Source organism: Ambystoma mexicanum, chromosome 1p (assembly GCF_040938575.1).
Source record: "Ambystoma mexicanum isolate Mex_15411 chromosome 1p, UKY_AmexF1_1, whole genome shotgun sequence".
Classification (NCBI taxonomy): Eukaryota; Metazoa; Chordata; class Amphibia; order Caudata; family Ambystomatidae; genus Ambystoma; species Ambystoma mexicanum.
The window spans coordinates 1,119,413,808-1,119,441,539 of record NC_090921.1 but is presented as its reverse complement, the minus strand read 5'-3'; the positions used below and the strand labels follow the sequence as shown (position 1 = coordinate 1,119,441,539).

Here is a 27,732-nt window from a genome sequence, read left to right as displayed (position 1 = left end):
CCTCACTATCACCACTGTACTTCAACATCTACCAAACTGCACTAATCAGAATCTTCAAAAATTACATGCTACAACTACGCAGATGACACTCGAATCATCTACAAAATCAAAGACACCCAAGCCGATCACTCAACCCTAATCGAGTGTCTAAAAGAAGTCTTTAATTGGATGAATGCCAACAACCTGAAAATCAACCCAAGAAAGACAGAAATAATGATTATATCCAAAAATCAAGAGAACACCACCTATATTCCATGGCCAAAGGAAATGGGAACCACACCAATCCCATCTAAGGTAGTAAAAAATCTGGGAGTCCTGATGGACAACACCCTAACCTCAGAACCACAAATAAATGCAATAATCACGAAATGCTTCTTCCTACTTCACTTGGCAAGAAGAATCCTACCTTTCCTCTCCTTCACCCACAAAACACTCACAATCGTCGCCCTCATCACGTCAAGAATCGACTATGCAAACAGCCTCTATCTCGGGATACCAGAATACCTCCTGATGAAACTACAACAGATCCAAAATGCAGTAGCCAGACTACTCCTCAAACTATCCAGAAGAGACCACATCACTTCAGCCCTAAAAACACTGCAATGGCTCCCAGTCAAACATCGCATCACCTTCAAAACAATGTGCATAACACACAGGGCCATCAGTGGACAAAAAGCTGAATTCCGGCAAAAGAAATGAACAATCTACAACCCAACGAGACTCCTCATGTAACGCTTACCTTTGACTCTGCGGGGACACCACTCAAAACGGAGACTCTATTCTTAGGGTGCGTTGTGCTCAACCTCTCTCCTGCATAGCTAAAACTCTCTTCGGAACAAGGAATCTAAGAAGCAACACAGGGGGGTAGGGGGGGGCCGGTAAACTAGTTAGAATAATCTCCCTATTACCCTGGGAATAATAGACTCTCCTTTTTATCTCCACAAATGACTTTACTCACTATACCTTAAGTAGGAATTTGGTTAGCTCTCCATCCTGCGTCTGTGCAGGGGCGCTTGTTCTGTAGACAGGAGATGGTGATGGGCTAGGAGCCCACCTAACCAAAGGGACTGAGGGAACTCCGGCGGGTTCTGATTCTGCAGTGCTACAAATACTAAAGAAACTCCTAGAGCTTAATATGAAGGAGAATAATTCAGAAAAGTTGTGCCTATTAGTTCCTATAGAGCACTGCTAGGGTTACAAAAGAACACAGGTAAGCACTAGTGGAAGCGTGTACTACTAAAGTGAAAAAATTGTCTTGTTAATGAAACATAGAAACAATGTAATGTGGATGTAACAGGGTTTCCTAAATTAACTCTAATAAAAGCATGGCAAGAAACTCAAGACAAATTGCCTAAAGTTTGTATTCACTATACAACATGTGCGCATGACGTGAGTGAACGTGGCTCATGGAAATTAGCAACTCCACTTCACAAAGTGCGTGCCTAATGGGAACACTAATCACAACCTTGCCTCAGTAGCATCTACATAGAAACTAGCGCTACATGTGAGGAGCGTAACACATGAATAAAATTACACTTGCTCCTTTAAACACTATTCACCAAGGAAACTTCAACAATCTCCTCACAGGAAATCACCATGCGCATATAGAGGAGCGCCGTTCTAGCGATAACCGTTCTCACCTTCAAACATACACACACACGGAACTGAACGTTACTTTTGTTTACAGGAAAACAACGGAGCTGAAGAACAGCACCTGCGAAGTAAAAAGGAAATACTTGCGGTGACAGAACACTGGGAACGTCCGTTCGAAAATTCTTCTGAGGAGACTAACGGACAATGGAATGGGGGAGAACTGAAAGGCAAGGAAGGGGAATAACTACGGCGGGAAAAATGGAAGGGGAACACGGGACTGAGCACTACTACAACTAAAAGAGCAGAAAAATGATTCAGAGGAAATTTATGAATGGAGCTCGGTACCGCGGTAAGCGTTGCCTGAACTTTACAACGTGAAGCGCGGAACGAGAAAGGGGAGGGGTTTAAATACCTAGAGTGCAGCCACTAGACTGCACATTGATTTACAGGGAATTTACAGGGCGGCCATGTTAGAATACAATGAGGGGTAGGAAAGGAGACCTCGGAAAACCTTTTTGGGAAAACCCAGTGATCCTGACACCTCAGATCAAGTGTCATGCACGATAGGTCAGTTACACGCCCATACAACACCTTGCATAACACTCCAACACACAGTACTGTCAAGCTCCCCGGGTCTCAGCCAAACCCACCAGTTGTCCCATCACCTAGGGTGCAGGGGAGTCGCCATCACCGATGGTTTCAAATCGGACGCAGAGGACGGCGTTGTTTGTTTCCTCGTCTCCAATGGCAACTGCCATGGAGATTGCGATCGGGCTGGAACAGCCGATCGCGATTGCTTCCGGGTTTCACATCAACTTCCCGATCACGTGCACGGAGCCTCGCTCACGTGATTGGGAGGCGGCTCGCATAAAACCCGGGAGCTTCGATTCACTCGCCGCTTCACAGCTGTTTTCACAACACTGTTCGGCGTCTCGACTCTTGTTATTCTGGTCTCATCGGATTTTCGACTTCAGGCTTCCACTTAACGGATTGGTTAAACTCTTACTTCTTGGATACGTTTGCTGGAACTTTGCATAGATACTGGTACTTTGGACCTTTGGCTTACGCTTAACGGACTGCTTTGGATTTCCCTATCTGCTCGCTTTCTACAACCTGGATTTAGATCTTGAGATTGGTTACTACCTTCATTCCGCTTTCTTGGAAAATCATTACGTTTAACCTAAGGGTTACAGGTGGTCAGCCCGTACCTGCGCTCCCCTGCACCAAATCCTCAGGCTCCCTTCCACGGAACTTAGGTAAGAGAGTATCATTGATTTGTATTTCACTACAGCACTGTCTTTGCCTGTACTAACCCTGATTTCCTCCCAACAGCCTCTGGGGTCCTCGGCGCCATCCGATTCGGTGAACCATCAACCACCTGTGGCCTCAAAGCTCGCACAGAGAGTGTTAATCTTTCTCTCCCTGTGGGTGATTTGTGGACAGAGGCTCAATACTCTTCACTACGTGGCAAGTCACGACATCAAGCAACGAAATCCGACTGGAAGAAAAACCGTACCTTAAGAAAAAACTTGGGGACTCCTCCTTCTCCTACTTAGTCACAAAAATCTGGAACAACATCCCGAAAGAAATAAACACCAAAGACCACCTAAAATTTCGAAAACTACAAAAAACCTGGCTTTTCAACATCACAGATTCAGACTAAAAAACCAAACCACTAAATGGGAAACAAAATGAAAAGGACGACAAATCTAGGACGACAATGAATAAATCTAGAACCGAATAAAGAAACCCCTAGTACAACAAGAGAGACGACACTAAGTCTAATAGGATACAAGCGACACCCACTAGGACAGAATCCAACATCCTTAGCCAACCTGCAGTGAACTACCTTCACCCACTCGATAAATGCTACTATAGATCATACCTGTATAAATTTGGGTGAACGTTGGCACTTGCCAGACTAACTAAGCGTTGGCTATAGGCAGGGGAATGGTCCGAAGAGAGTTGTGGAGGTAGGCAGACACCGCCCATGGACATAATTGCAAGCGTTAATATTGCCACATTCCAAAGGCGGTAGGAGCAGTAACACAAATGAGCAACTGAATAAGAGGATGAATGCCGAGCAGCCCCAACACATGGAGGGAGTAAACCCGGGCTTACCGATGCTGCCCTCCTACTAGACTAGATCGGGAATACTCTCTGGGCTAGACTGCAAGGGGTGCACAAATGCCTGCTCACACCCGCATACAAACAGGGGCTTATTAGGCAGCTGGTACCCAACTTGGGCAAGGTTATGCATATGAATGGATGCCATATGGGAAAGGGACCATGAGTGCCATACAGCCGCTGATCTGGACGTAGACACGGAAACGCCTGCACACCCCACTTAATTAGAAATACTGAAATTTAGCGCCTTACTTCAAGACAGCTATGCCAATTAACCAACCCACCAACAATTTCACCCTCTGCATACACCTCTCAAATTCTAACCAAACAACCACAAACCTACAACACAACAATCGGCACAAACTTCACTACTCTGCAACAACAAAACAAAGCTCACACAGACCCGCACAACAGCACACAGCGTCTTCTGGCAGTATAACACCCCAAGCCCAGCCAACGGAATTCCAGGCTGAGGCAGCCAACAGCACATCACTGCTCTCTTGCACTTCTCCAGCTCATCCCACTAACTGCACACCCTTCCTTTTTTTCAGAGCCGCCAGAGCGCCAGGGGACTACTCCGGTGGTGATAGTGCGCGGTACAAATATCCTTTAACATTAACATAGAAGGCTACTGTCGCCGCTTGAGCAGCTGACAAAACGAGGGACAGGAAATTAAACTGCCACCTGAGGTTTAAAGATGTGGACTCCCTGGTATAAACACAGCCAGATCCTGGTGCATCATTGCAGGCATCAGAGAAAGCAATCTATTGGCAAGAACTTTAGCATAGATTTTAGTGTCCACGTTTATAAGAATTAGTGGTCTATAAGAGTCTCATTCCTCCCGCAGTTTATCAGGTTTTAACAAAACTATAATCGTAGCTTCCAGGAGCTGCCCAGTCTGTACGGCTTCCTCCCCTACTTTCAGTAGGTAGGGGCCAAGAAAGAGCCCCATATTCAATATAGAACTCTGCCATTAGTCAGTCAGGGCCTGGAGATGTATTTCTTGGTAGGTCCCTAATTACCCATAGTATGTTCTCTACAGTGAAAAGAGTATTCAGCTGCCCTTTGGCGCTATCCACTAGTATCAACACCGGAAAGGGCCTCTAGGCCCACTTTTTCCTGCTCGCCCTGAGCTTGATATAGTGTTTTTTAAAAATTGTAGGAAGACCTCACTGATGGCCTGGTCGGAGTGCTGCATCAAATGGGATTCATCGCACACCCCAATTATATAATTCTGGTCCCTTTCCATCAGGAACATAGTGAACAACACCCTACACCAGGCCGATCCCCTTCCCCATATCGCCAAGACGCAGTGGGCTTTGCAAAGTACTTCACCTCTCGGTCTGCATGTAGCTTAAACATCTCCAGTTGAGTTTTGATTTCAGCCAATCTAGTGTGGGACGGTGCAACCTCATATCGACTTTCCAAGACCTGAAGGGTACTCTTACTACGGGCTATATTCCGATGTATGGCTTTAAGCACACCAACCTCCCACAACATGGCCATCCCGCTTATGAACACCTCGAATGTTTGCCAAAGCGTGCCTTGCGTTACTGCAGTATTATCTCATTTGTTTGCAAAAAAATGCAGATATCCTCCACTATGTCTGACCTAAACACCAGGTCCTGCAATGCCAAAGACTCGAAGCGCCATGGCGCACAATCCCAGTGGTTCGTGCCCCATTGCAGGGAGAGTAATATAAGTGAGTGATCAGAGTTCTTATGGGTGAGTATATCGTTCAACACGGTCTGCCCTACCATGCACTCCGAGATCAGAAAAAAGATCTATCCTGGAGGACATGTCATGCATGGAGAAATAGTAGTTAATCCTTGTTTCAACAGGTATAAAGTCTGCCATATGTGTCGCACAGGCTGAGGTCATTCATTCAGCACAAAATGCAGCGTGCCTCCTTTGATAGTGATCAGGGCAGTTTGCAGGGGCGATCTAGGTCAAGATCTAAAATAGTATTCATGTCAGCCCGCCCACCCCCATAGGATTTGTGTCGACGGGTAGGTCATACGGATATCGGTCAGGCCTGCATGTCATCAAGACTAGGGCCATGCAAATTCACTAACACTACTTTACCCGACATCTTACAGTGCACTACCACATAGTGGCAGCCTGCGTCAACATGCAAATGTAATAGTTTGAATTTAACCTGTTTATGGATTAGGGTCAGGACCCCACTGGATTGTGTAGAGTAATTAATATAAAACTAATTGACCCCTCAGCAAAAGTGGCATTCCCACTCCCACAAACATGGGTTTCCTGCAGAAACAAAACATGATATTATGACGGTTCCCACGCAACACTGTCTTCCTGGCGTTGGAAGAGTTACTGAGTCCTTGCACATTCCAACTCATTAACTGTGCCCATAGTGAAATAAGGTGATTTGCATGATATTGCATCCACACAATTCGTATCTCCACATGAAGATAGTAACACCAATGGACTGTGCTGTGCACCTGCCAAAACACTTGAGAAATGTTACCCCAACATCCTCCCCGTTGCCCTCCACCCTATTCACCCTCTCTTTCAGGGCCATGACCACTCCAGCCATGCTCCCTAACCCCAACCAGAACCCCCATACCATCCTAGCAACCTTGCATAGGGGACCACCGCTGCAGCTTCCATCACCCTCTGATGCTATCCCACACAGCCATATACAGGATATGTAACCAAACAAACCGGTCTGCCCCCCCACTTTACAGTGCAATATACACCTTGTTCTGCCCACCCCGCAGGAAGTAAACAGTGAACGGAGACAGAGCCAGACCACCTCCACCAGCGACAGATCTAGCAGGTCTGTCAGGAGCAGTCTCATCACTCTGATCTAACCACAAGTGGAAGAGGTCAACATACCCAGTCTCTGTTTTAAAAAACAGCTCACTCTCAGAGAGTTGGACGAGGACCGGAGTGCTCTAGCAGGAGTGCATTTGGGAAGAGTGAGTTTTAAGTAGTGGGGGACCGGCCCAGAAAGCCTTGTTATGTTATGTTACTTGACATTTATATAGCGCTCTATATATCATTGGTATGACCTCAAAGCGCTGGTAGGTTTAACGCTCTCGGGATCCGTAGTTCAGGTCAGTAGAGAGAGATAGTGTTTCCAGGTGCATGGGTGCACCAGATGTGTGTGCAGCTAGGGTAATTGCCTAATGGTAGCTGCATCCTAGCGTTAGGTGTGGTGCTGAAGATATCAGTTGGATGTGTGCAGTCTGGTGGGTGGACACCCAGACTGGGCTCTGGCTGCGTTAGGCTTGAAGGACGCATATGTGAGCAGCTAGGCCGGAATGTGCTCGGCTAGCTGCGTTTTATTAGGGTGATGAGGTGTTCATGGGGTCGTATTCGTATGTGAACAGCTAGGCGAAATTAATCAGGGGTATAGCTGTGTTCTAATTGAATGATGGTGTATAGTAGAGAATAAGCGTAGTGATGCGATTTGATGGTTTTAAAGCGCCTGAGAACAGGCACATGAACAGGATGGCATAGAACAGGGCGACACATGGACACAGAGACATGGGGCTGGGCTTACAGTGACAGGAGGGGGGATACGGATATATAGCAACAGCATGGGGAACTGGAAAGCAGGGTACACAATGATACAATGCAACGTGTGGGGCATGTTAACATTTACATTTGCATTTCTAACCAGATGTGATTCGGGCCAATGTTCACAGCTCCCCCCCCCCCCCCCCCCCCCCCCCAAGTGTGGCACATGCCAACATTTGCAATTCTGTCTAGAAGCGACTCAGGCCAACGTTCACAATCCTGTCAGGGTCCAGTGCAGGCCAATGTTCACAATTCTAATCAAGTGCGGCACTGCTAACATTCACAATCCTATCTAGGAGTGACGCAGGATACTGTTTACAATTCTAAGAGCGGCATTGCTAACATTTACAATCTAGTATAGGTCTGGGGCAGGCCAATGTTCACGATTCTAACTAAGTGCGGAAGTGTAGCATTGCAAACATTCACAGTCCTGACTGGGTCTGGCGCAGGCTAATGTCCATAAGTCTACTAAGCGTGGCATTGCTAACAATCATTCACTATCCTATCTAGAAGTGACGCAGGCTACTGTTCACAAATCTAAATAGGTGTGGCATTGCTAACAACAATGCAGAGGGTCTTGTACTTGATCCTTGCAGCCACGGGGAGCCAGTGAAGGGATTTCAGTGCCAGACAGATGCGGTCCGTGGGCTTGAGGCCAAGGTTAAGTCTTGCAGTTCTATCCTGGTTGAGTTGTAAAGGTCAGATTGTAGAAGTAGGGAGATTGAGAAAGAGACTGTTACAGTAGTCAAGTCTAGAGAGAATCAGAGCTCTGGAGGCAGTTAGTGTCTGGGGCAAAGTGAGAAACGGTAGGTAACACGGAAAAGGGATATGTCTGAGATGTGAGAAGAGGACAGAGTGGAATCGAAAATGATCCCCACACTTGGTACCTCACTGGTGGGTGTAGGCGCAGGGCCAAGGGAGGCCGGACAATGGACATAATTGCTGCCGGTCTGTCAGATGCATTGTTGATGTGGTCAGATAGTTAGGTCCGAGTCCATTGTGCAGCCAAGGTGTTTGACAGTGGTGGTGGTTGGGGTGGGGAAGAGTGGAGGAGCCAGTGAGGGTGGCCAGGGAGTCAGTTGGGGAAATAGAGCAGTTTTGCCACATTCAGAAGGAGATGGTTGGTTAGTCATCCAGCATTCAATGTCAGTGAAAAGTATTGCTAGGTTAGGCCGAGGGCAGGTGGTCAATTCAGGAATTCTCAAGATGATTTTGTGTCATCCACATAGTTATAGCAGGTGAGGTTGTGTGAGCGGATGATCCTGGGCAAGGGGGTCAAGTAAAGGCTAAAGAGTAGGGGAGTCAGGAGGGACCTGTAGTTGATTAGGAGGACAGGGTCGAGGGATGCTCTTTTAAGCAGAGGTTTGACATGTGCAGTTTTGAAGGATTCTGGGAAGTTGCCGGGGGTAAGGGAGTCATTAAGAATGGACCTCGCCTGTTCTCCTGCGCAAGTGGAGGTGAAGATTTCTTTGAGAGAGGCAGGACAAGAGTCGAGAGGACAGCCATCGGATAGTAGTTTGAGGAACTCCCTGCTTGAGATAGGGTTAAAAGAGCAGAACAACAGGTTCTCGGGGGAGGAGGGGGAGGAGTTTTGGCTCTTGAAAAACGGGTGTTGAGCAGGTGGACAGGCTGGAGAGCTTGGAGTTGACGGTCGCCGTCCTGTCTAGTGCTGTTGAAATGTTCAGAGAGAGTTGCAGAGCGTATGTAACGAGGCAGTCAGGGTTTCCATGCAGGAAGAGTTTAGGAATTGTGAGATTAGCATAATAGAAGGAGACACATACAATAGATTAAATGTGTACCAAAAGCTTTTATGAATGAGAATGTCAGGATGGAGTAAGGCCCAACTTGCCCTATGCTAAAGCGGGATTTCCCTACCTAAAGAAACTAAGGAAAGTCTGTGTCAATATGTTCAACTGAAAAGTCTGTGTCCCAAAACCTATACTTGCCCTCACAACTAAGACAAATGTCAACCATAAACTAAACGTGTTCCAAAAGTTCTGAGCTATTTCCAGCTTGGGCTTACTCTTCAGCTTCTTTTTCCCAAATGTCAATAAGTTCATTGCAATGTTCAATTTACCTTCTATCGGACTTGAAGCAATAAAGTTACACACTTTTGTAAAGGTCAGGATGCCCTTGCCCAGGTTTCAGGGCAGCATGTCTCAGGGTTTCCTTCCCTACGATCAATATCAAAAGATGACCCAAAAATTAGTACCTTGGAGCTTTGGTTTTGTATTTCAACAATTCTTTACAACTCGGGGTTCCCTTACCCAAGTCTGGTATACACCAATGGTTGTTTTCCTTCTTCCACAACAGCAAACCTCCTTGTTAGCATATAGGGGTTCTCTGGTCTTGGCAGAGTTTTGGACCACACGGTTCACCAATTGCAGTTCACACAACCTGGAACCTTGGCTTGACTTCCCACAGTTCTTTATTCAACAGACAGTAATTCGCTGGTCTTGGCGCAGCTTTAGACCACACCATCCACCCATTACATGTCACGCAACCAGGCACTTCCAGGTCTCCTGGAGTAGTTCAATATTCAGCCAAACAAGTAGTTTCTCCAATGTAGCTCTGCAACTTTAATATACAAGTGGTTTCTCAACCTTGACTCGAACTTTGCCCTCAGAGTCTTTCATTCAGCTTAGCTTCCCAATCGCTTTCAGTTCATTGTCCACATATTTAGCAAGTTTGTTCTACCCATTCATTGTTACATAGATTCAGGTTTTGCATATTTAATTCTGTCCAGTACTCAAACAGTGCAGCCTTGCAAGTTTCATTCAATTTGGTATTCAATAAATGCAACTTTGCTTCTTTAATTCAATATTCGTTCCTTTAGGCTCTGGTTAAGGCTCATGTAACCAGGGCTAATGTCTGGCAGAGAGACTCCCAGGACCCCCCCCCCCCTTGTTATTTGGGCATTCATTAAAGGCAACTTTGCTTGTTCCCGTAGACCGCTACTACATTTGTGGCCCCTTGGAGCACCCAGGTGGTCCTAGTGTCCCCGACAATTACCCAGACCTGGCAGCTCCTGTTAACAGCTTCTACCGAGCGGGAAATGCTGTTTGCAAGGTGCTTTGCTCAGCACTCTCCGGCTATTGAGCCCAGCTCTGCCTCCGATTCTCGGCAGTGCCTGCTGCCCACCTTCCCTTCTGTGGGATCTCCGTCCTGCACAAACACACCAGTAGGACTCCTGGGGTTTTGGTCGGCTTCTCTCGCTTCTGCACGGCTCCTTCTGCTCTGCCTTCCTCTTCCCCTGCTGTGCTTTAACCTTCCACCTTTTATACAACTGTGGTCCTTTAATGGGCTGCACGTGTATACCATCAATTAATACTGCCTCACTCAGATTACATGAACATTCCTGACCGTCATGCATCATCTTCGTCGCAGTACCTAAGTAGTGCGAGTAAGTGGGGTCTATTACTCTCAGTTGTTTCTTCCTCGTCTCAGTACTCTTAGGTACCCCAATAGGGGAATAAAGGGGAACTGCCTTATTAACTATAAAGGTCAGGAGAGGGTTAAGCTGACTGTCATAAGGACAAATGGGGATACTGTGTTTAAGCCCAAAGTACCTCATCACCAATCTTTCACCCTATGGCCAAAACATCTGGGATGATATCTCCTGCTCTTCTCAGAGAGAAGGGAACATGGTGCACAATAACCACTTCTGAGATAGGGGTTCCTTCCTGAAAGGAGGATGTGGAATACTGTGTCTTACCGAAGGGTATTCCAACTCCAATCCCCAAGGACCCTCAATCCAGGTGATTCTCCCTTGCTTGTCTGACTCCAGTGGCAGGATCCAAAAGTGATGGACTTTCCCTGGCCACCTGCAGGGGGAGTAGACGTGAGAAGCCCTCAGATTTCTCAAAGAATTCTGTGAAGACCCTGTGGAGCTCTTTGCTTCCGCTATGGCTACACAAGATCCTTTTATTATAATATGCTTTTTTGGCCTTTCGGATCTCTGATTTGAAGTTTCGGTAATTGTGGGCTATTAATTATTTGCTTTGCAGGGTTCTGGAGGCTCGCCATTTGCACTCAAGGGAGCAGTTATGGGTTTTGAGAGTCTTCAGGTGAGGGGTGTACCATTTGTGGATACGTCCTATGCAGAAGGGAGTTGACTTGGAGGGGGTTAGGGGAAGGAGTGCATCATTTAGTCAGTGTTAGAAGAGCTCAATCAGTGGCCGGGAGTGGGGGGAGAGTGTGTAGCAACACCTCCATTAGTAGCTTGACCTTGTTCCAGCACTTGAACTTAGATTTAGGGATAGTGGCAGCCTTGGGGGGAGGCGGCAGTGTGAGGAGAGAGAAAGGTATGGCAGAGTGGGCAGTCCAGATGAGGGTTTTGGGGGTGGAGATGAGGTCAGAGTAGCTGAAGATGGCATGGAGGGTGTGGCCAGCTGCGTGCGTGCGTCCAGTGATATGCTGTGTGAGGTTGAGTGCCTTTAGGCTGTCGACTACAGGCTCAAACTAGATATTGAAATACCCCAGTATGGTGAGTGCAGAGCGAGTCACATATGCTGTTGGTGAAATGTCTGTTGTATCCGGGGGCCCTGTAGAGGAGTAGGATGGTGTGAGGGAGAATGCAAGGAAGAGAGTTTGGCTAAAAGGGCATCACAGTTAGCTGTGATGGGCTGTGTTTCTGTATGGTGATATAGATGTGCAGTTTATGGAGGATGGCTAAACCCCCTCCTCTAGAAGGTTTGTTGTGGGTGATGAGTGCGTAGTCCGGTGGGAATGCTTTGTGGGCTATTAGTTTGAGGTCGTCCGAGAACCAGGTTTCCGTGATCAAGACGAGATCGGGATTCTCGGAGGTTAGGAGATCGTAGATGCCGTTTCTGTTTTTAGCCACAGAGCGGGTATTGAAAACTATTGGCAGGGATGGGGAGGTCAGTGTGGCCGGTAGGATGATACTGGGGGTGGTGGGGAAAGGGTGGATTGGGTCATACAATGTACTTGGGCGAACAGAGTTGGTCAGGAGCAGGGATGCTGTTGGTGGGTGCATAGAGGGCGGCAGGTGTTTCGCGACGAGGGAAAAGAGGGCAGGGGTTGCTTGTCTTCCATCACGTAGTGGCGCGGAATGGGCGGTTTGTGTGGTTGTGAGTGGTTCTGAGGTTTGAGGGGGGGTGGATGGAGGAGCTGGGCCATTTGGGTGTGTTGGGCTTGGTGCTGTTACTGAATGGTTAATGTTAAAGGACATTTGTACCGCACACTACCACCACCGGAGTGGTCCCCTGGCGCTCTGGCGGCTCTGAAAGAGGAAGGGAGGGCGAGTTAGTGGGAGGAAGCTAGAAAAGTGCAAGAGAGCAGTGATGTGCTGTTGGCGGCCTCAGCCCGGTGGGTCCATTGTCTGGGCCTGGGGGGTTTGCGGCCGGTAGTCGTTGTGTACTGTTGTGCGAGTCTATGGGCCTCATTACACGGTAGGGATTTAACGTTACCGGTAATGGAATACCGGTAACGTTAAATCCCCATCCAAATTACGACCTGGCTCACCGCTATTTGTGGCACTGGAAATAGCGTCATCGCACAGGAATGGGAAAGAGCACGGCGGCCATCTTTAAAAACACAATCCATTGCCATGAAGTACAGTGCCAGAACGCGGGCGCGCGACCCAGAGTCCGTAATTTACACCATGCCGCTATTAGCACATCATCACAAGCCAGGCGGACGTGCCAATAGCGGCATGGAAAAGCACCCAAAACCCCTTACCGCCATGGCACTAATACCGCCATCGCCAACCACCCGTTAAGAGAACTGAGCAGTGTTCCCACCTGCCACAGGTGGACACAATCAGCACAGGTGGAGGCAATGGAGACTCAGGCAGCACAAAAGGAACACACCACCCCAAGATGGTTCCAATACTAGCAGCATTACATGGGCTGGAGGACATGATCGCAGCGCAGCAGCAGCAGGCAGCACAGAGGAGACGCAGGAGGAGGAGGAGGGCAAGACATGGCACAGCAAGCACCACCACGGCACCTAAATATACCACAGAGGCACCCTCCAATCCCCAGGATCAGAGCCAATCCATTTAACCTAACCCCAGAGCAGATACACACCCTGTACCGTCTGGACCGGGATACCATAACCAGCATTGTAGACATGATACACAACGACATTGTGAGCCTCAGACATAAGAACTGCCATCCCCCCTCTACTCAAGGTGGTGACTGTGCTCCACTTCCTGGCCACAGGCACTTACCAGCATACGGTGGGGCAGATGCATGGCATCTCACAACCAGTATTCTCACGCACGCTGACCCAGGTACTCGATGCCCTCCTGAAGCATGCACCTGAACACATATTCATGCCAGGGACTGCCCAGGAGATTGCAAACACCAAAGTTGGCTTCTATGCACTGGCAGGCATCCCAAGTTGCATCGGGCAATCGACTGTACCCATGTGGAATTGGTCGTCCCACATCACAATGAAGTAGTGTACCGAAACAGGAAGCAATTCCACTCCATCAATGTCCAAATGGTATGCGATGCCATACAGATGTACGCCAACATCCATCTGGGTAGGCCCAAAACGTACCAGAGATGAATGGACATGCAAGTGTGAGCTACATAACATAGATGACAATCAAGGTCTAGAAAAATCAAACATCCATCCACATCGCACAACATTCCACACCTCAAAATACACAAATCTCATACATGCCACCAACATAGTCCTACAAAATGAGCGCAGCACAACAGCAATAATGCATTGTGGCCTTGAATGCATGCGAAGGGATCACCCCTAGCCATAGCATTACACCACGCACTTATAGCACAACTCAAGTGATGCCTCTCAGCATGGCAACATCAATGTTGGAATGGCAGTACACCAGCAGTGCGATACCAAATCTGCCTAGGACCAAGGAACCCTTAACACACGGCTTCAGCCAGGACATGTCAATTACTGTTGTAGGCATTGACAGGGCATGTGTACTTGAAGGGTCGCCCTTACCTTTGCACATTCCAGTCACACAGTCTGCATGTATGCTGTTAATTGTGCACTTCAATCACAATGCAAATTAAAAAAGCCTGAAATGAACTGGCCGCACTTGAGCTGAGCAGTAACAGGTCCCCATTTGTCCCCCCCATACAGGTGATGCTGGCTATCCCCTGAAGAGGTGGCACCTTACCCCTGTACGGAACTCACAGAACAGGCACAAGGAGGAATACAATCGTGCACATACCCGTACCCGCAATGTGATTGAGCAGACTTTTGGCCTTTTGAAGACACGGTTTAGGTGCATTAGCAGGTCTGGTGGCGCTCTCCTGTATGGCCATGACAAGGTGGCCAAGATCATCATGGCATGTGTCATGCTGCACAATGTATGTTTCAGACGGAATGTGCCACTGCCCCCTGACGTTGAAATGGAAGCACCTGATGAGGATGATGATGGTGATTAGAACGGAGGTGAAGGGGATGCCGGACATGCAAGAGGGGATGGTCAAGAGGGACGTGCTGTGAGACAACATCTGATCAACCAAATATTCTGAGTAACGTGGTTTTTTACTGTCACATGGATATGGGTATGAATGCACTGGTGTATGTTTGGAAGCACGCAATGGACCCTGTCGCCAATAAAATACACAAACACAATGAAGATGTCCAAGCCTGTGTTTTGATCAGACACCAGTGTATTAAGTAACGGAAAGATGAAAAAGTGCATGCCCCCAAACATCACACCACCCTTCCACCCACCACCCACAACAGACCCATAACGCCCTTCCACCCACCCCCACAACAGACCCATAACACCCTTTCCCCCACCCCCCACAACAGTTCCTCATGTGTCTGCCACTATGTTTGCGTCGGGCCATGCACGCAGAAGCTTCGCCATAAACTCCCTATTGGCCATTGTTTGGAGGCTGGCTAGACATGCGCCTGGTGGTGCGTGTGGAGCGGCAGAGGGGGCTTGTCTGCGTTGAACCGGCAGATGATGACGTGGCTGACTGTCCTGGTGGTGTGAAGTGGCGGTCCATTGTGTCCGCTATTCGAGTGAGGACCTCCCCAAGTCTGCCTATCTCCTCACACAGCCTGTCTGTACAGGCCTCCATCCCCTCCCTGGAGTGCCTTGCTGTCTCCACAATCTCCTCCCTGAGATGGGCAGCCTTCTCCACATGCTGGCCAACCAGCACAGTGCTGGGTGCTGGTGGAGTGGCTGCTGTGCCCTCTGATGCATCCATGTCAGCAGGTGAAGCCACCATGGTGGACATAGAACCTAGAATGTTGTTCTCGCCAGTGGCATCAGACCCAGGTGTTTGGAGTGGTGATGGCTCAGGGGTTCCAGGGGGGGTCGGGGTGTGCATCTCCATTGTGACATCTGTTGTGTCCTCAACATCAGAAAGTGGGCAGTGGCTGCTGCCTCTCCTGCGGAGCTTGGCGCAGCTGATGGTGGGCCCTCCGTGGCTGGGATTGGTGGTTGTGGGTTCACCTCCGGTGGTGGGGCTGTAGTTGGTGGTGTGGCTACTTCTAACCTGGCAGTGGCATTCCTCCGATGCTTGACACTCATGTGGAACCTTCCCCCCTTACCCCTTGATGTCATGGGGGTGTCCTCAGAGTCCTGTGCCCTTGTTCCCTTACTTGCAGGGGGTGCCTGGGATGCATTTCCGGCATCCTCACTGTCTGTATGTGAGCCTGTCAGGGACAAGAAGGGGGATGGCATTGGTTACGTTTCTATGTACTTTATGCAGAATACATCAATAATGTAGTTGTGGCCATTGGGACTTCATAGTTGGGGGATGAAGGTGATGTGTCAGTTCAGTGCCTCATGCATGCATGTTTGTGTTTGGCACTTGTCTCTGGTGATGTGTGCATGTGTGTGTGTTTGGGTCTGACACTGACATGGCCAGGGATGGATGCATGTGTGGATGTTTGTCCATCCATGAGAGGATACTGGGCTCACATTTGGGGGGGGACCAGTACATTCACATAGCATCCTGTCATGTGTACACTCACCTCCATCTGAAGTGGTTGCCACGCCATGCTCCGTAGTGCCGACTCCCTCAATGCATTCCACTCCGATTAGGTTCGCACAGGTCTCCTCCCATTCCTTTAGTTTGATGGGTGAACCGGATCCACCTGCAGTGGGTATTCTGTGGTTTTCGGCAAGGATGCTTCTCACCCGGAGTCTGAGGTCGTCCCACCTTTTCCTGCACTCACGCACATTGCGGGTGGTGGTGCCCACTGCACTAACTTTCACTGCAACATCATCCCAGATTGCCTTTTTTTTTTTAATAAGTGTCTCCCGCCGCATGTCGTTGGCAAAGACAACAGCGGCATTGTCAGCCAGGGTCTGGGTCAGCATGATTAGCTCCTCTGAGGTGAAGTTTTCTTTCCACTGCTGGTCGGTGGTTTTTTTCCAATGCCTTGGGCATGTTGAGGGTGTCCCTGATGATTTGCAACTGCAAGCTACTCCAAACAGGTCCAGGGGGCAGAGGATGGCAATGCATTGTGTTTTTAAAGATGGCCGCCGTGCTCTTTCCCATTCCAGTGCGATGACGCTATTTCCAGTTCCGCAATTTAACTGTCACTGCTAATAGCGGTGACCGCTTTTTGCATGCAGCGTGAGGGCAGAGGTGCTATCTGCACTTTCGTCAAGGGCGGTAAGTGACTTTTTGGGGTCTTTAGCAGCATGTTGGGAGGACGGACACGTTAAGGGCGCCATGCCGGTAATTTGAGATTTTTACCGCACAACGTGTAATGAGGCCCTATGTGTGTTTTAGGTTTTGTTGCTGCAGTATAGTGAAGTTTGTGCGGTTAATGGTGCCTGGGGGGTTGGAGAAGGGGCGATGATGTGGGTTGAAGGGGGAAGAGGTTGTGTTCAAGGAGGGAGGTGGTAGGCAGGGGTGACAAAGAAGACATGGTAGTGGAGCTAAGAAAGGAGAGGCGGGTTGAACAATGCAGGGCTGGTGAGGAATGTATAGGGCGAGGGGTGGCCTCTACCTTTGTGGTTTGAGCATTTTGATGCTGAAGGAGTGTGCGATAGGGTGGGGGGCTCTGCGGGAAAGGGGGTTGAGGCGATAGTTTGTGAAAGGGCAAGACGTGCCATGCTGAGAGAGGGGAAAGGAGTGGCCAGGGGCCATCAACTGGTGGTGGTCGGTGTGTTGGGGTGGATAGGAGGTTGTGGCGGGTGTGTTCGGTGCAAGTGAGGTGGACATAGCACCGGAGGCTGCAGGTGTGGAAAGGTTGGGTGTTGACCGTCGCAGCACCATCTGGAATTCTTGAGTGTGGAGTTGGAGAGGGTGTGGGGCTCGTGGTAAATGTGTGAGGGAAGAGTGTGTGGTTCGAGTGTGCGGAAGGCGAGATGGGGCATATGGACTAAGGGGGGCTCCCCTCGTATTAGAGCTAGTTGGAGAGTGATGCAAGGTGGTCCCTGGGATGTTGGCTGAGGGGGCTAGGGACAGGGGTGGGCGAGAGAGGTGCAGGGTGTGTTCCGGAAGGTAGGCACAAGGGTTGTGTTGGAAGTGGGGCAGTATTTTCTGAAGCGCCAGGGGGCTCCTGTGGTCTCAGAGTTGGACACTGGGTGGTGAGAGGCTGTGGGTTGGGGAAAGCCTCCCGCCGCAAGGGCTGGGTGGGGAGGTGGGAGGGATTGCTGAGAGCACTGCAGGGTTCAGTTGATATTGTGTGTGCACCAGAGTACCCCTCTGGTCTGAGAGTTTGAGGCTGGGATCTGAGAGATTGTGGGAGGTTGTGAGTTATCTGGAGAGTTGAGCAGGAAGGAAGGATTGTAGATGAGTTTGGGGTCTGAGGAGGTAGATGGGGGTAGGAGGTGGGCAGGTCTTGGTGACCCAGGGAGCTCCTCTGGTCTGGGAGTTGGAGGGTCTGTTGCGTAGTGGTCGCTTTGGGTCACTGTGTGTATGTTTCGAGTAGAAGGGTTGGTGGTGCAAAGGTCTTGTGGCATGTAAGATAGGTTTAGGAAGGAGGGTGCGAGGATGAGGGGTGTAGGGTGGAAGGGGTTTATTCTGGGGTTCCTGCGAGCTCATCTTGCATGTGAATTGGAGGTGTATGGCGAGTGGCAGTGTGTGTGTGATGGATTCTGAGCGAGTTGTGTCCTGGGTTCAAGACTGAGGGTGCAAGGGTGAGGGATGTAGGGTGGGTGGGTGTATTCTGGAGTGTCAGAGCTCCTCTTGTATGCGAGGGGGGAGGTGTGTGGTGAGATGCAGTATGTGTGTGAGTGATTCCGGGTGGGTGTGGCAATGGGTTCAAGAATGAGGGTGAGAGTATGAAGGATGTAGGGTGGGTGTGGTGTAATTCGGAGTGCCTGAGCACAGTCAGTGATAAAAAGCTCAGGTTTGGGGTACCTAGATAAATGGAGAAAACCCAGTGGTATGGGAATCAACAATAAATGTAGTGACACCTAGGCTTGAAACACAGCAGTCCATGATAAAATGCTCAAATCTGGGGGTACCTAGATAAACGGACACCTCCAAGAGCAAATGCAGACACCGCTAGATTTGGGAGACCTGGATAGAGGGAGAAATGCCTAAAATGAGGGCACAACAGTAACTGCAGTAATACTAGATTTGAGAAGAGCGCTTAAGATGGGGAACTAAGAGTTAATTCAATGGTATTTAAGGGTTGTAATGCAGCAATGACAGGACTATTACTTATTACCTAGCAACCTTGGTAAATTATGTTATGAAGCTGAAATGGGCGGTAGGTATTTCCGGAATACAGTAATTGCTGTATTCCCCACCCAGACCAGACCACACCACACCTACCTTGTCTGTCGCAGCTGGTTGATGGCTGCAGGCTTCTCAAGTGAACACGGGCCAACGCAGACCAGAGCTGCTTCTGCAGGAGCTGCCCTTTGCCAAAGGGGATGCCCGAGCAGAATAGATGCCCTGATTTGGTGTGTATTTACGGGGCTCTTGGCCAATTAGGGGATGGAAGGAGGTGCGGGATGAGGCAACGGGATCAGGAAGCAGGGTCAGGGAGACAGGCGTTGAGCTCACAAATTTCAAAAACAGCAAAATAAGGCTCAAAGAGCACAGGAGACAAAGCTTACCTCGTACCTTGGACCTAAATGGCAGAGGAATTGACTAAAGCAGGGTTTAGACCCTTGTTGTTGGTACAATCGTTATTTGACCACTCAGGGGAGGGGTGGGGTAGGGTGGTGCAGGAGCAGGCAACGGGACCACGCATACAGCAGGGGGGAAGGAGGGAAAAGGGAGCACCAGCACATTTACCCGATTCCCGGTGGGGAAGATGGCAGCCTCCTGCTTCGGAGAAGGCTCAGATCGGTGACTTTACCATGTGGTAAAGCCCCTATTCTGAGCCTCCTGATTGGCTGGGAGGCCACCCCTCCAACCCCAGTGGGTACTACGAAACAGTATTGAGGGCTGATCATAAGATGCTTCTTTTTTTAATCGCTTACTAAGCTGTTCCTTCAGCAAAGTATTTAGATCTTTCTAAAAGGAGTTGTCTTTTGTAACAGCCTCTGAGCCTAAATGCATTCGAGTTGGAGATTAAAGACCCTTTAAACTATTCTTTCACGTACGATTTAAACACCCGATGCACTCTGTATAGTAAGAATTTCGCCGTACTTATGTATTTCTTTTGATCCAATGGCCCATTTTGCCATAATAGTGTAATTTGTGATTTCGGCACAATACATTTTATGCTTCATGCTGAGCTTCACGGCCCTTTTATTTAATGTGCCCGCCTGTCCTTTAGTGCTGTGCGCCTTTATTTATTTTTGCCTAGATTATCCATTTGTTTCACCACACCTTGTCTGCTTACACAGTCCCAAACGATGATGCACAACTTTACTGAAGCACTGTGGTAAGCCTCCTCTATGTGCCCGGCGGCCATCACTGAAAGGGGACAACCCATTTCCTTCTTTGGGAGTGATGAAAGATTTAGTGCCACATAAGTGTGCTTATTGCTCCGACTCACTGTAGCATCTAGCGCCTCTACCTTGCAGAGTTGTTCCCACAGCACAGGGTCCCTTATCCATCCGCGCCCATTGCTTAAGCTGCTAAAAACAGTTGCTCTCCTCATGGTACCACTAAATATACCAGTTGCAGACACCGTTTGTCAGTCCAAAGGGTCCTGTATTTACAGGATCAACATTTGAATTCCATGGATCCAAGGCGCCGAAAACCGTTGAGGTTAAATTATCAAAAACATTACATTAACGTTTTACATCCTCTGATACTGGGGGGGGAGGGGACTGAAAAAGTGGACACACTACTGATCACTGTTGAAAACGTCTTAGTCGTGTGTTCTTTGTTGACACACAATTCCCATTCTCCCCTTCTGTGAGCAAAACAGATGCAAGAAAAAAGAAGCATTGGAGGGCACTGCATTGAGGGTAGCATTTTCAGGATATGCATGCATTCCATCACTGATCCACTTCAGTTGACAACTACATTTATTCGAATTTTTAAATGTGTGTAGTGTAGCACAAAACACTGCAGGAGTGTACCAAGCACAATTCAAAGCACCTGGGCGCAAATGTGACTCCATGGAGGGGTAGAATCAGGAAGGATAGTATCTGATTTTGGAAAAAGTATGGTTTTACATTTTTACGAAAAATGATCAATGATTTCGAAGATTGGAGTTGGACTGGAAGATGGTTGCAAAGACCAGGCCGATCACAGAAATGTGACGGCCTCCTCTCATAATGCAAGGAGAAGCATGAATGCTGAGTGAAGAGAGCCTGAAGGATGATCTAGCTGCATTTAGTGTGAAAGATATTGTGGCCCCAAGCTGTGGACACATCTATAAACTAAACAAAGCATCTTTTAAGAGATAAATTGAGAAATACGAAGCAAATTAAGAGACCTTCGTAAAACAGAGGTTGCAGAAGATACCAGGAAATAAGACGGATAGATGCATTTTGCGAGATTTGAAGACGGTGTGAAAGATAATTCGGCAGACCTGCATATAATGTGTTGGCATAATAGTCATGGGTTTACCAGTGTGCCCACCATTGCGGCATGATCGACATCTCTTGAAAAAATGGTGGCATATGCAATGCATGTGACAAACAGATTCACAAGCTACACAAATATGCATATATATTCACAGACCTCTTGTTGCAGATGTGGCACTGGGCTAGGACACCAGTAGCCTAACATTTGGTCTTGCCTCAATCCTGATGAGGTGTAGACAAATAATTACATTGAGGACCAAAACGAAATTAGAAACAGGGACATAAATGCGGCATCGGGGTCTCTTGCATCAGTAATAGGAACTGCAAAATATTCCTAACTGTTTTTTATTGGGTCTCTGATCGAGAAAGCGATTGCCTTGAACTGGATGTTGCACATTTCACCAACCCTTCGGCAATCTCAAACCAAAATGAGATATTATAAACCTGCAAAATGTGTATTACTTCACAAATGAAGTATATATTATTCTTCGCGTCCAAGTAGAGGTTTTCTTTGAAGACCTCCCAGGAATCGAATAATCTTAATAGATCAAGGCATTGGTAAGTAAACATTAGTATGCAAAATAATATTAGAATTTGTTTGCAATATTAAATAGAGACATGCTTGTCAATAGAATACATTTCTTATGTTGGACTTATTTATGCAGACTTAATTCAGCGATGTTCTTTTGTTCTCAGCATAATACAACACGAACAAACAAAGTAATCTACGTTATTATGTTAATTATCGGCCAAAGGCCTTGTGCATGCAAGACTTGCCTTCTCCCCTTTTTTGGATCTCTCTAATCCTGTTGCTGCAACTAAATCTATTTTGAGATGGCATTTCAGTAGTGGGAGACAGAACGTCAAGGAGTGCCATAAAGTTAAGGCTCGGCCTCATGACACCAAAAAGGGGGAACTGCCGGAAGCGAGGATATAATGCAGACCACACAGAAAAGAAAATAATCATGCAGTGATACAGGTAACTGTGGTAAGATGTGCTTTCCAACAAGTAGACAACCATATCGCACGTCATCAGAGGTAAGCATGCAGAGAACTACTAACATAAAAGCACCAGTCCAGAGATTCGTTACCAGAAGGTAGGTTCTGACAAAATAAAAAGACATTCCAAAGGTCAAAAACAGAACACATGATCGCAGCGTCCATTGTATGGCTCCTACGCAGGAAAAAAGAAGAGAAATACATGCAGGTGTAGTCTTGAGAAACTGGACATGTGCGTTTAAAATTATAGACTAGTTAACAAGTGTACCAAGCTGTAGTGTGTTAATGCCACAGGCAATAAAAGAACCTGCACAGTTAATGGGACTAAAGCACCCTGAGAAAAAGTCGGTAGTTCTAAAGAAAACAGAAACAAACATCAACTTTTATTGCCGATTGCACTTTTAAATGTTTCCATACATAATTATAAAAACAATTGTTCAATATAAATGGCAGTTCTTCATTTCAAGAAAAACCAAAGCATGTCTAAAATAAAGCCAGACTAGATTTGTGTGTTTGAAAATACACCGTCCATACACCGTCCTTGCTTCAGTTACTTTTAAAGTCATCGTTTTTCCATTGCCTCTTGGTAGGCTATGAATCGTCTCAAGTTCGTTTTCACATTGTCAAGAACACACATCTGGTCTTTACTGCATTGACTCTTGCCTTCTTTCCGCAGCTGCCAAAACAAATTAAGAACATAACATGTTGCTACAATAAAGCCAAGTATTGCGGTTTAGAAACTACTGATATTTGAGGACTATTTGAGGTTTGCAATATGTACACACAAAGAATCTATGCACATTTTAAGCACTACAAACTTTTAGAAAAGTAATTACTTCGGTGACTGCCTCCTAACCTAATCTACAGAACCTGGGTCTGACAAAATCCCCTGCCTAACGTCGGGGACAGTCAATAGGTACAACAGGCATAGGTAAGTGCAGGGATGTCATTTCACCAAAATGCCAGGGGTTGTGGAAGTGACATCACTCGACCCTTGAACTCTGATGACATCACAGGAAGTGATGTAATTTGACCCCACTGCAAAGTGACATCACAGGAAGCGATGGAACACAAACTTTCACCCCTCACAAAACATGAAGTGGCATCATATAGCATCGTTTCTAAGTACAATGTGAAAAATATGGTTACGATATCACTAAGTGATCACATTTCATACAAGAATGGATCACCATATGTATCATTAATATCAGTGTGTATAGGCCCATATTACCAAAACACTGAATGCAAGCAGACAGCCAATGCCGAACGATAATGATCTATTCTATAGCACTTATGCTTAAGCTCTTCATATAGAACAAATATACATACAATATCACCCAACCTGTGTTGGTACTCATTTATCAACTTCAGTAGGATGAAAGGCTGAGTTGACCTTGCTGGGAGTCGAACCTGTAACCTGCAGATCACACACACATTGCCACAGCCAGCGCTCAACCCACTCAGTTATCTTGCCGGCTATAGCTCTCAGAAAACCAGCCACTCCAGAAACCAAGAGCCACATGCTGCTGGCTACAGCCCATGAGCCTCAATAAAAATAAAAAAAAAATGGGGAACATTTTCAATGAATGCTATGGATGCCCCACTGCCTCGAGTAGAATGTGCTCTAGGCTTGAAGGGCAGTTCTCTCTTAGCAAGAGTGTAGCAGAGAGTGATGCGTTGGATAATCCATCTAGCTATAGTGGATTTGGAAACTGCATCTCCTTCTCTTCCTGCCGCCACTGAGACAAAGAACTGATTAGTCTTTCTCAGTGGTCTAGTTCTTTCCATATAAAACATGACCGCTCTGCGCACATCAAGTGTGTGTAGGCTCTTTTCTCCCAAGTTTGATGGGTTTTGAAAGAACGTTGGTAGTTCTATAGACTGGTTGACATGGAATGTTGAAATGAACTTCGGTGCAAACCTAGGGTGTGTGCGTAGAACCACCTTATCTTTGTGAACTGTTACAAAGGGATCTAGTATAGAGAGCGCTTGCAGTTCACTCACTCTCCTAATGGAGGTGATAGCTATTAAGAAAGCAGTCTTAAGAATGAGGTACTTAAGGGTTGCTTTATGCATGGGTTCGAAGGGGGAGCCCATTAGCCTGGTTAGTACAACATTCAGGTCCCATCCGGGAGCTGGGTTAGATATAGGAGGGTGAATCCTTTTCACTCCCTCCATGAAGGCTTTAATAACTGGAACTTTCCACCATGACACCTTATGTTGAGACGTATTGTAGGCGGAGAGTGTAGCTAGGTGAACTTTAATAGAATTAAAGACTAAACCTCAGTCTAACAAGTGAGTCAGGTATAGAACAATCTGTGTGGGAGAGCAGTCAACAGGGTTGATGCTCTTTTACCTACACCTGATGACGAACCGTTTCCACTTGCTAGAGTTCGGTTTCCTTGCTTCTCTGAGAATGTCCATGCATCTCTGAGGGAGCTGCAAATGACCAAATTCTATGACCTCAGGAGCCAGGCTGCCAAGTTCAGTGTCTGGGGGCATGGGTGCAGCGTTTTGGCGCCTGTCCTGTGACAGCATGTTGTACGGGCAGGGTAGTTTCACTGGAGGAGACAGTGACATCTCCATCAGATGAGCGAACCAGGGGTGGCGGGCCCACATGGGGCCACCAGTATCATGGTAACCGGTTCCTGATGCATCTTGTGCACTATCTTGTTGAGAAGGGGAGTCGGGGGCGGGGGGGGAAAAAGCGTAAGCAAATTTCCCTGACCATGTTATCCAGAGACCGTTCCCCTTGGAGCGGTTCTGGGGGTACCTGGAGGCGTACTCTTGGCATTGGGTGTTCACAGGAGTTGCGAACAGGTCGATCTCTGGGAAGCCCCATTCTGTGAAAACTGAGACGATGTCTTCGTGTAGTCGCCATTCGTACTCTGCGGGCAGAGGGAAGTCTCTGCTGAGTTTGCCGGAAGATTGAGTTTCCCTGGTACATGTTGAGATAATAGGAACATGTGTTTGAGAGCCCACTGTCCAGATGTTCTGGGACAGCTTGGACATTCCTAGAGAGTGAGTGCCCCCTTGCTTGTTCAGGTAGTACATGGCCGTGGTGCTGTCTGGAGGTGTAGGTGTGCCTGGAAAGCCTTCTGTGCTTTGAAGACTGCCAGTAGTTCCAGCAAGTTTGTGTGTTTGGACACTACACTCTCGGTCCAAACTCCATGTGCAGTCTGATGGGATAGGTGAGCCCCCCCATCCTGTGAGGGATGCGTCTGTGGTTAGAGTGGCTTCCACTGCGGGGGTTGCAAAAGGTTTCCATACCACAAGGTTTTCCTTCGACCACCACCGCAGCGAGAGAACGAAGGCCTGCAAGACCACCACTAGATCGTCCCATTGTCCGCTGGCCTGACACCACTGGCTGTTGAGCCACTCTTGCATTGGGCGCATGCGCAGGCGTGCATGAGGTACCAAATAAATACATGACGCCATCATTCCTAGCAACCGCATGGCCTTGCGTATCGTCACCTCCCGACCGGCTATATATTGAGGGATCTGAAACAGCATGTTTTGGACTCTCTCGTTGGAGGGGAAGACAAAGCCGTCCTTCGTTCGAATTAGAGCCCCTAGGAATTGCTTGACTTGGCTGGGGTCTAGACTGGACTTCTTCTCGTTGATGGAGAAGCCCAGGTGGAACAAAAGGTCTACAGTCTTTTGGGTATTTGAGAAGCATGTTTTGTAGGAATCGCCTGTTATGAGCCAGTCGTCGAGGTAAGGGTAGACTGGAATGGATAATCTGCGCAGGTGTGCCACTGCCAGTACCTTCGTGAATACCCTTGGCGCTCAGGCTATGCCGAAAGGTAGCACCTTGAACTGATAGTGGTTGCCTTCTATCATGAACCAGAGGTATTTCCTGTGCGCTGGCAACAATGAAATATGAAAGTATGCATCTTTCATGTCCAGTGTTGCCATGTAATCCCCCCTGTGTGAGCAGGGGGATTACCTCCTGCAAAGTCACCATATGAAATTTCGGAGGTTTCACGAATTTGTTCGCTGGGCGCAGATCTAGTACAGGGCGCATGGTTAGATCCTTTTTGGGTACAAGGAAGTACAATGACCTGTGATAGAGGCATGACCTCTATTGCTCCTTTTTCCAGTAGCAGTTTGACTTCCTGAAGAAGGATGGAGAGGTGTTCCGCTGATAGGCATTTCCCCTTGGGGGTCTGAATGTTGGGGACCGACTGAATTCGATGCAGTAACCGTGGGCTATTGTTGACAGTACCCAGCACTCTGTGATAATTCCCTCCCATGCTTGTAGGAATGATGTTAATCGGCCCCCGACCGGAGATGCATGGGAGGGGACCCAAACCTTCGGGTCATTTGGTGTTGGTAGCCGGGGAGCCTCTGGGAGTGGAGCCCCAACCTCTTCCCTTTCCACGACGGTGTCCTCTCTGAGCATACTGTCCACTGGTTCCCTGAGGGGAGGACCAGTTGCCGGCTGAGGAGTATTGTTGATTTTGTCGTTGGCCACGAAAAAAGCGCCTGTTGCCATAACATCGCTTATTAGGAGGTCTTGTGATTTGGTCCAGAGTCTTTAGAGTTTCGTGTTCCTTCTTAGCTGTTTCCAGTGCATCATCAACCGCCTTGCCAAACAAGTTTGAGTCTTCAAGGGGTTTGTTGATGAGGGATGCCTGTGTTTCTGGTTTGAAACCTGATTTTCTGAGCCAAGCGTGACGCTTAAGAAGTACACCCTGGACTAGAGTCCGGCCAGCCGTTTCGGCAGCATCTAAGGTGTTCTTGATGATGTTTTGGTTGACCCGAGTACCTTCTGTCACAATGGCTAACAAGAGGGTTCTCAAGGGTTCGGGGGCTTCTTGTAGGCCTTCATGCAACAATCCCCATTGGGCATCAGCGTAGCTATCCAACAAAGTTGTGTTGTTGGCAATCCGCATGGCAAAAGCTGCAGAGGATGTAATCCTCTTTCCCAAAGCATAAAGCTTCTTCCCCTCTTTGTCTAGGGGTGCTTCGCTAGTAGATGGCAGAACCCCCGCCCTTTTCCTCGTGGTGGTTACTACCAGGGAATCAGGTATGGAGTGACCCCTAATATATAAGGGATCAGAAGGTGAGGGGCTATAAAGCTTCTCTATTCTTGGATTGACCCTCTAACCAATGCAGGTGTAGATAAAGAGGGAACGAGGCGTGTCTTGACTGAGGCAAGAAGGGGTATGGTTTGGCTAGCAGGCGGCTTTTCCTTAATTATTTTCTCAACAAAATCTACTTCTGGGGTAGTTTCCCCTGTCTTAATTTCAAAATGAGCTTCTGCCTTGGTTAGCATTGCATTGAAGGTGGGTTGATCATCCACAGATGAAGGGTCCCTGACCGGTGTGGTCTGAGGAGAGGGCAGATCTAACACATCAGGGTCTGTAGACGCCCCTGGTGACTGCCAGGGCTATGGTTCACATATGTCAGGGTCTTGTGGATCCCCAGTATTTAGGAATTCTTCATCTTCCTGAAAATGTGGATCCTCTTCAGTGAGGTCATGTGTATCAATGTCTTCCTCTTCCTCATGTAGGTCGAAAAGTCTTGGAAATTTGGCCCTAGGGTCATTAGGGGGCACCTCCCTTGACCTCTTGGGTGTAATGTGTTCA

At 47.9% G+C, this 27,732-nt stretch overlaps 1 protein-coding gene across 3 annotated transcripts in view; it reads right to left on the bottom strand.

Moving 5' to 3' along the window:
- Positions 1-22,500: 22,500 nt before the first annotated feature.
- Positions 22,501-27,732, bottom strand: part of HEATR3 (HEAT repeat containing 3) — a 366,680-nt gene continuing 361,448 nt past the window's right edge. For 2 of the 3 annotated variants that reach the window (XM_069604764.1, XM_069604765.1), the window contains exon 15: positions 22,501-22,814. In XM_069604764.1, coding sequence (XP_069460865.1) covers positions 22,701-22,814 — 114 coding nt within the window. In that variant the 3' untranslated portion in view covers positions 22,501-22,700. The remainder of the gene's footprint in view (positions 22,815-27,732) is intronic. The other variant, XM_069604763.1, reaches the window with a different exon arrangement.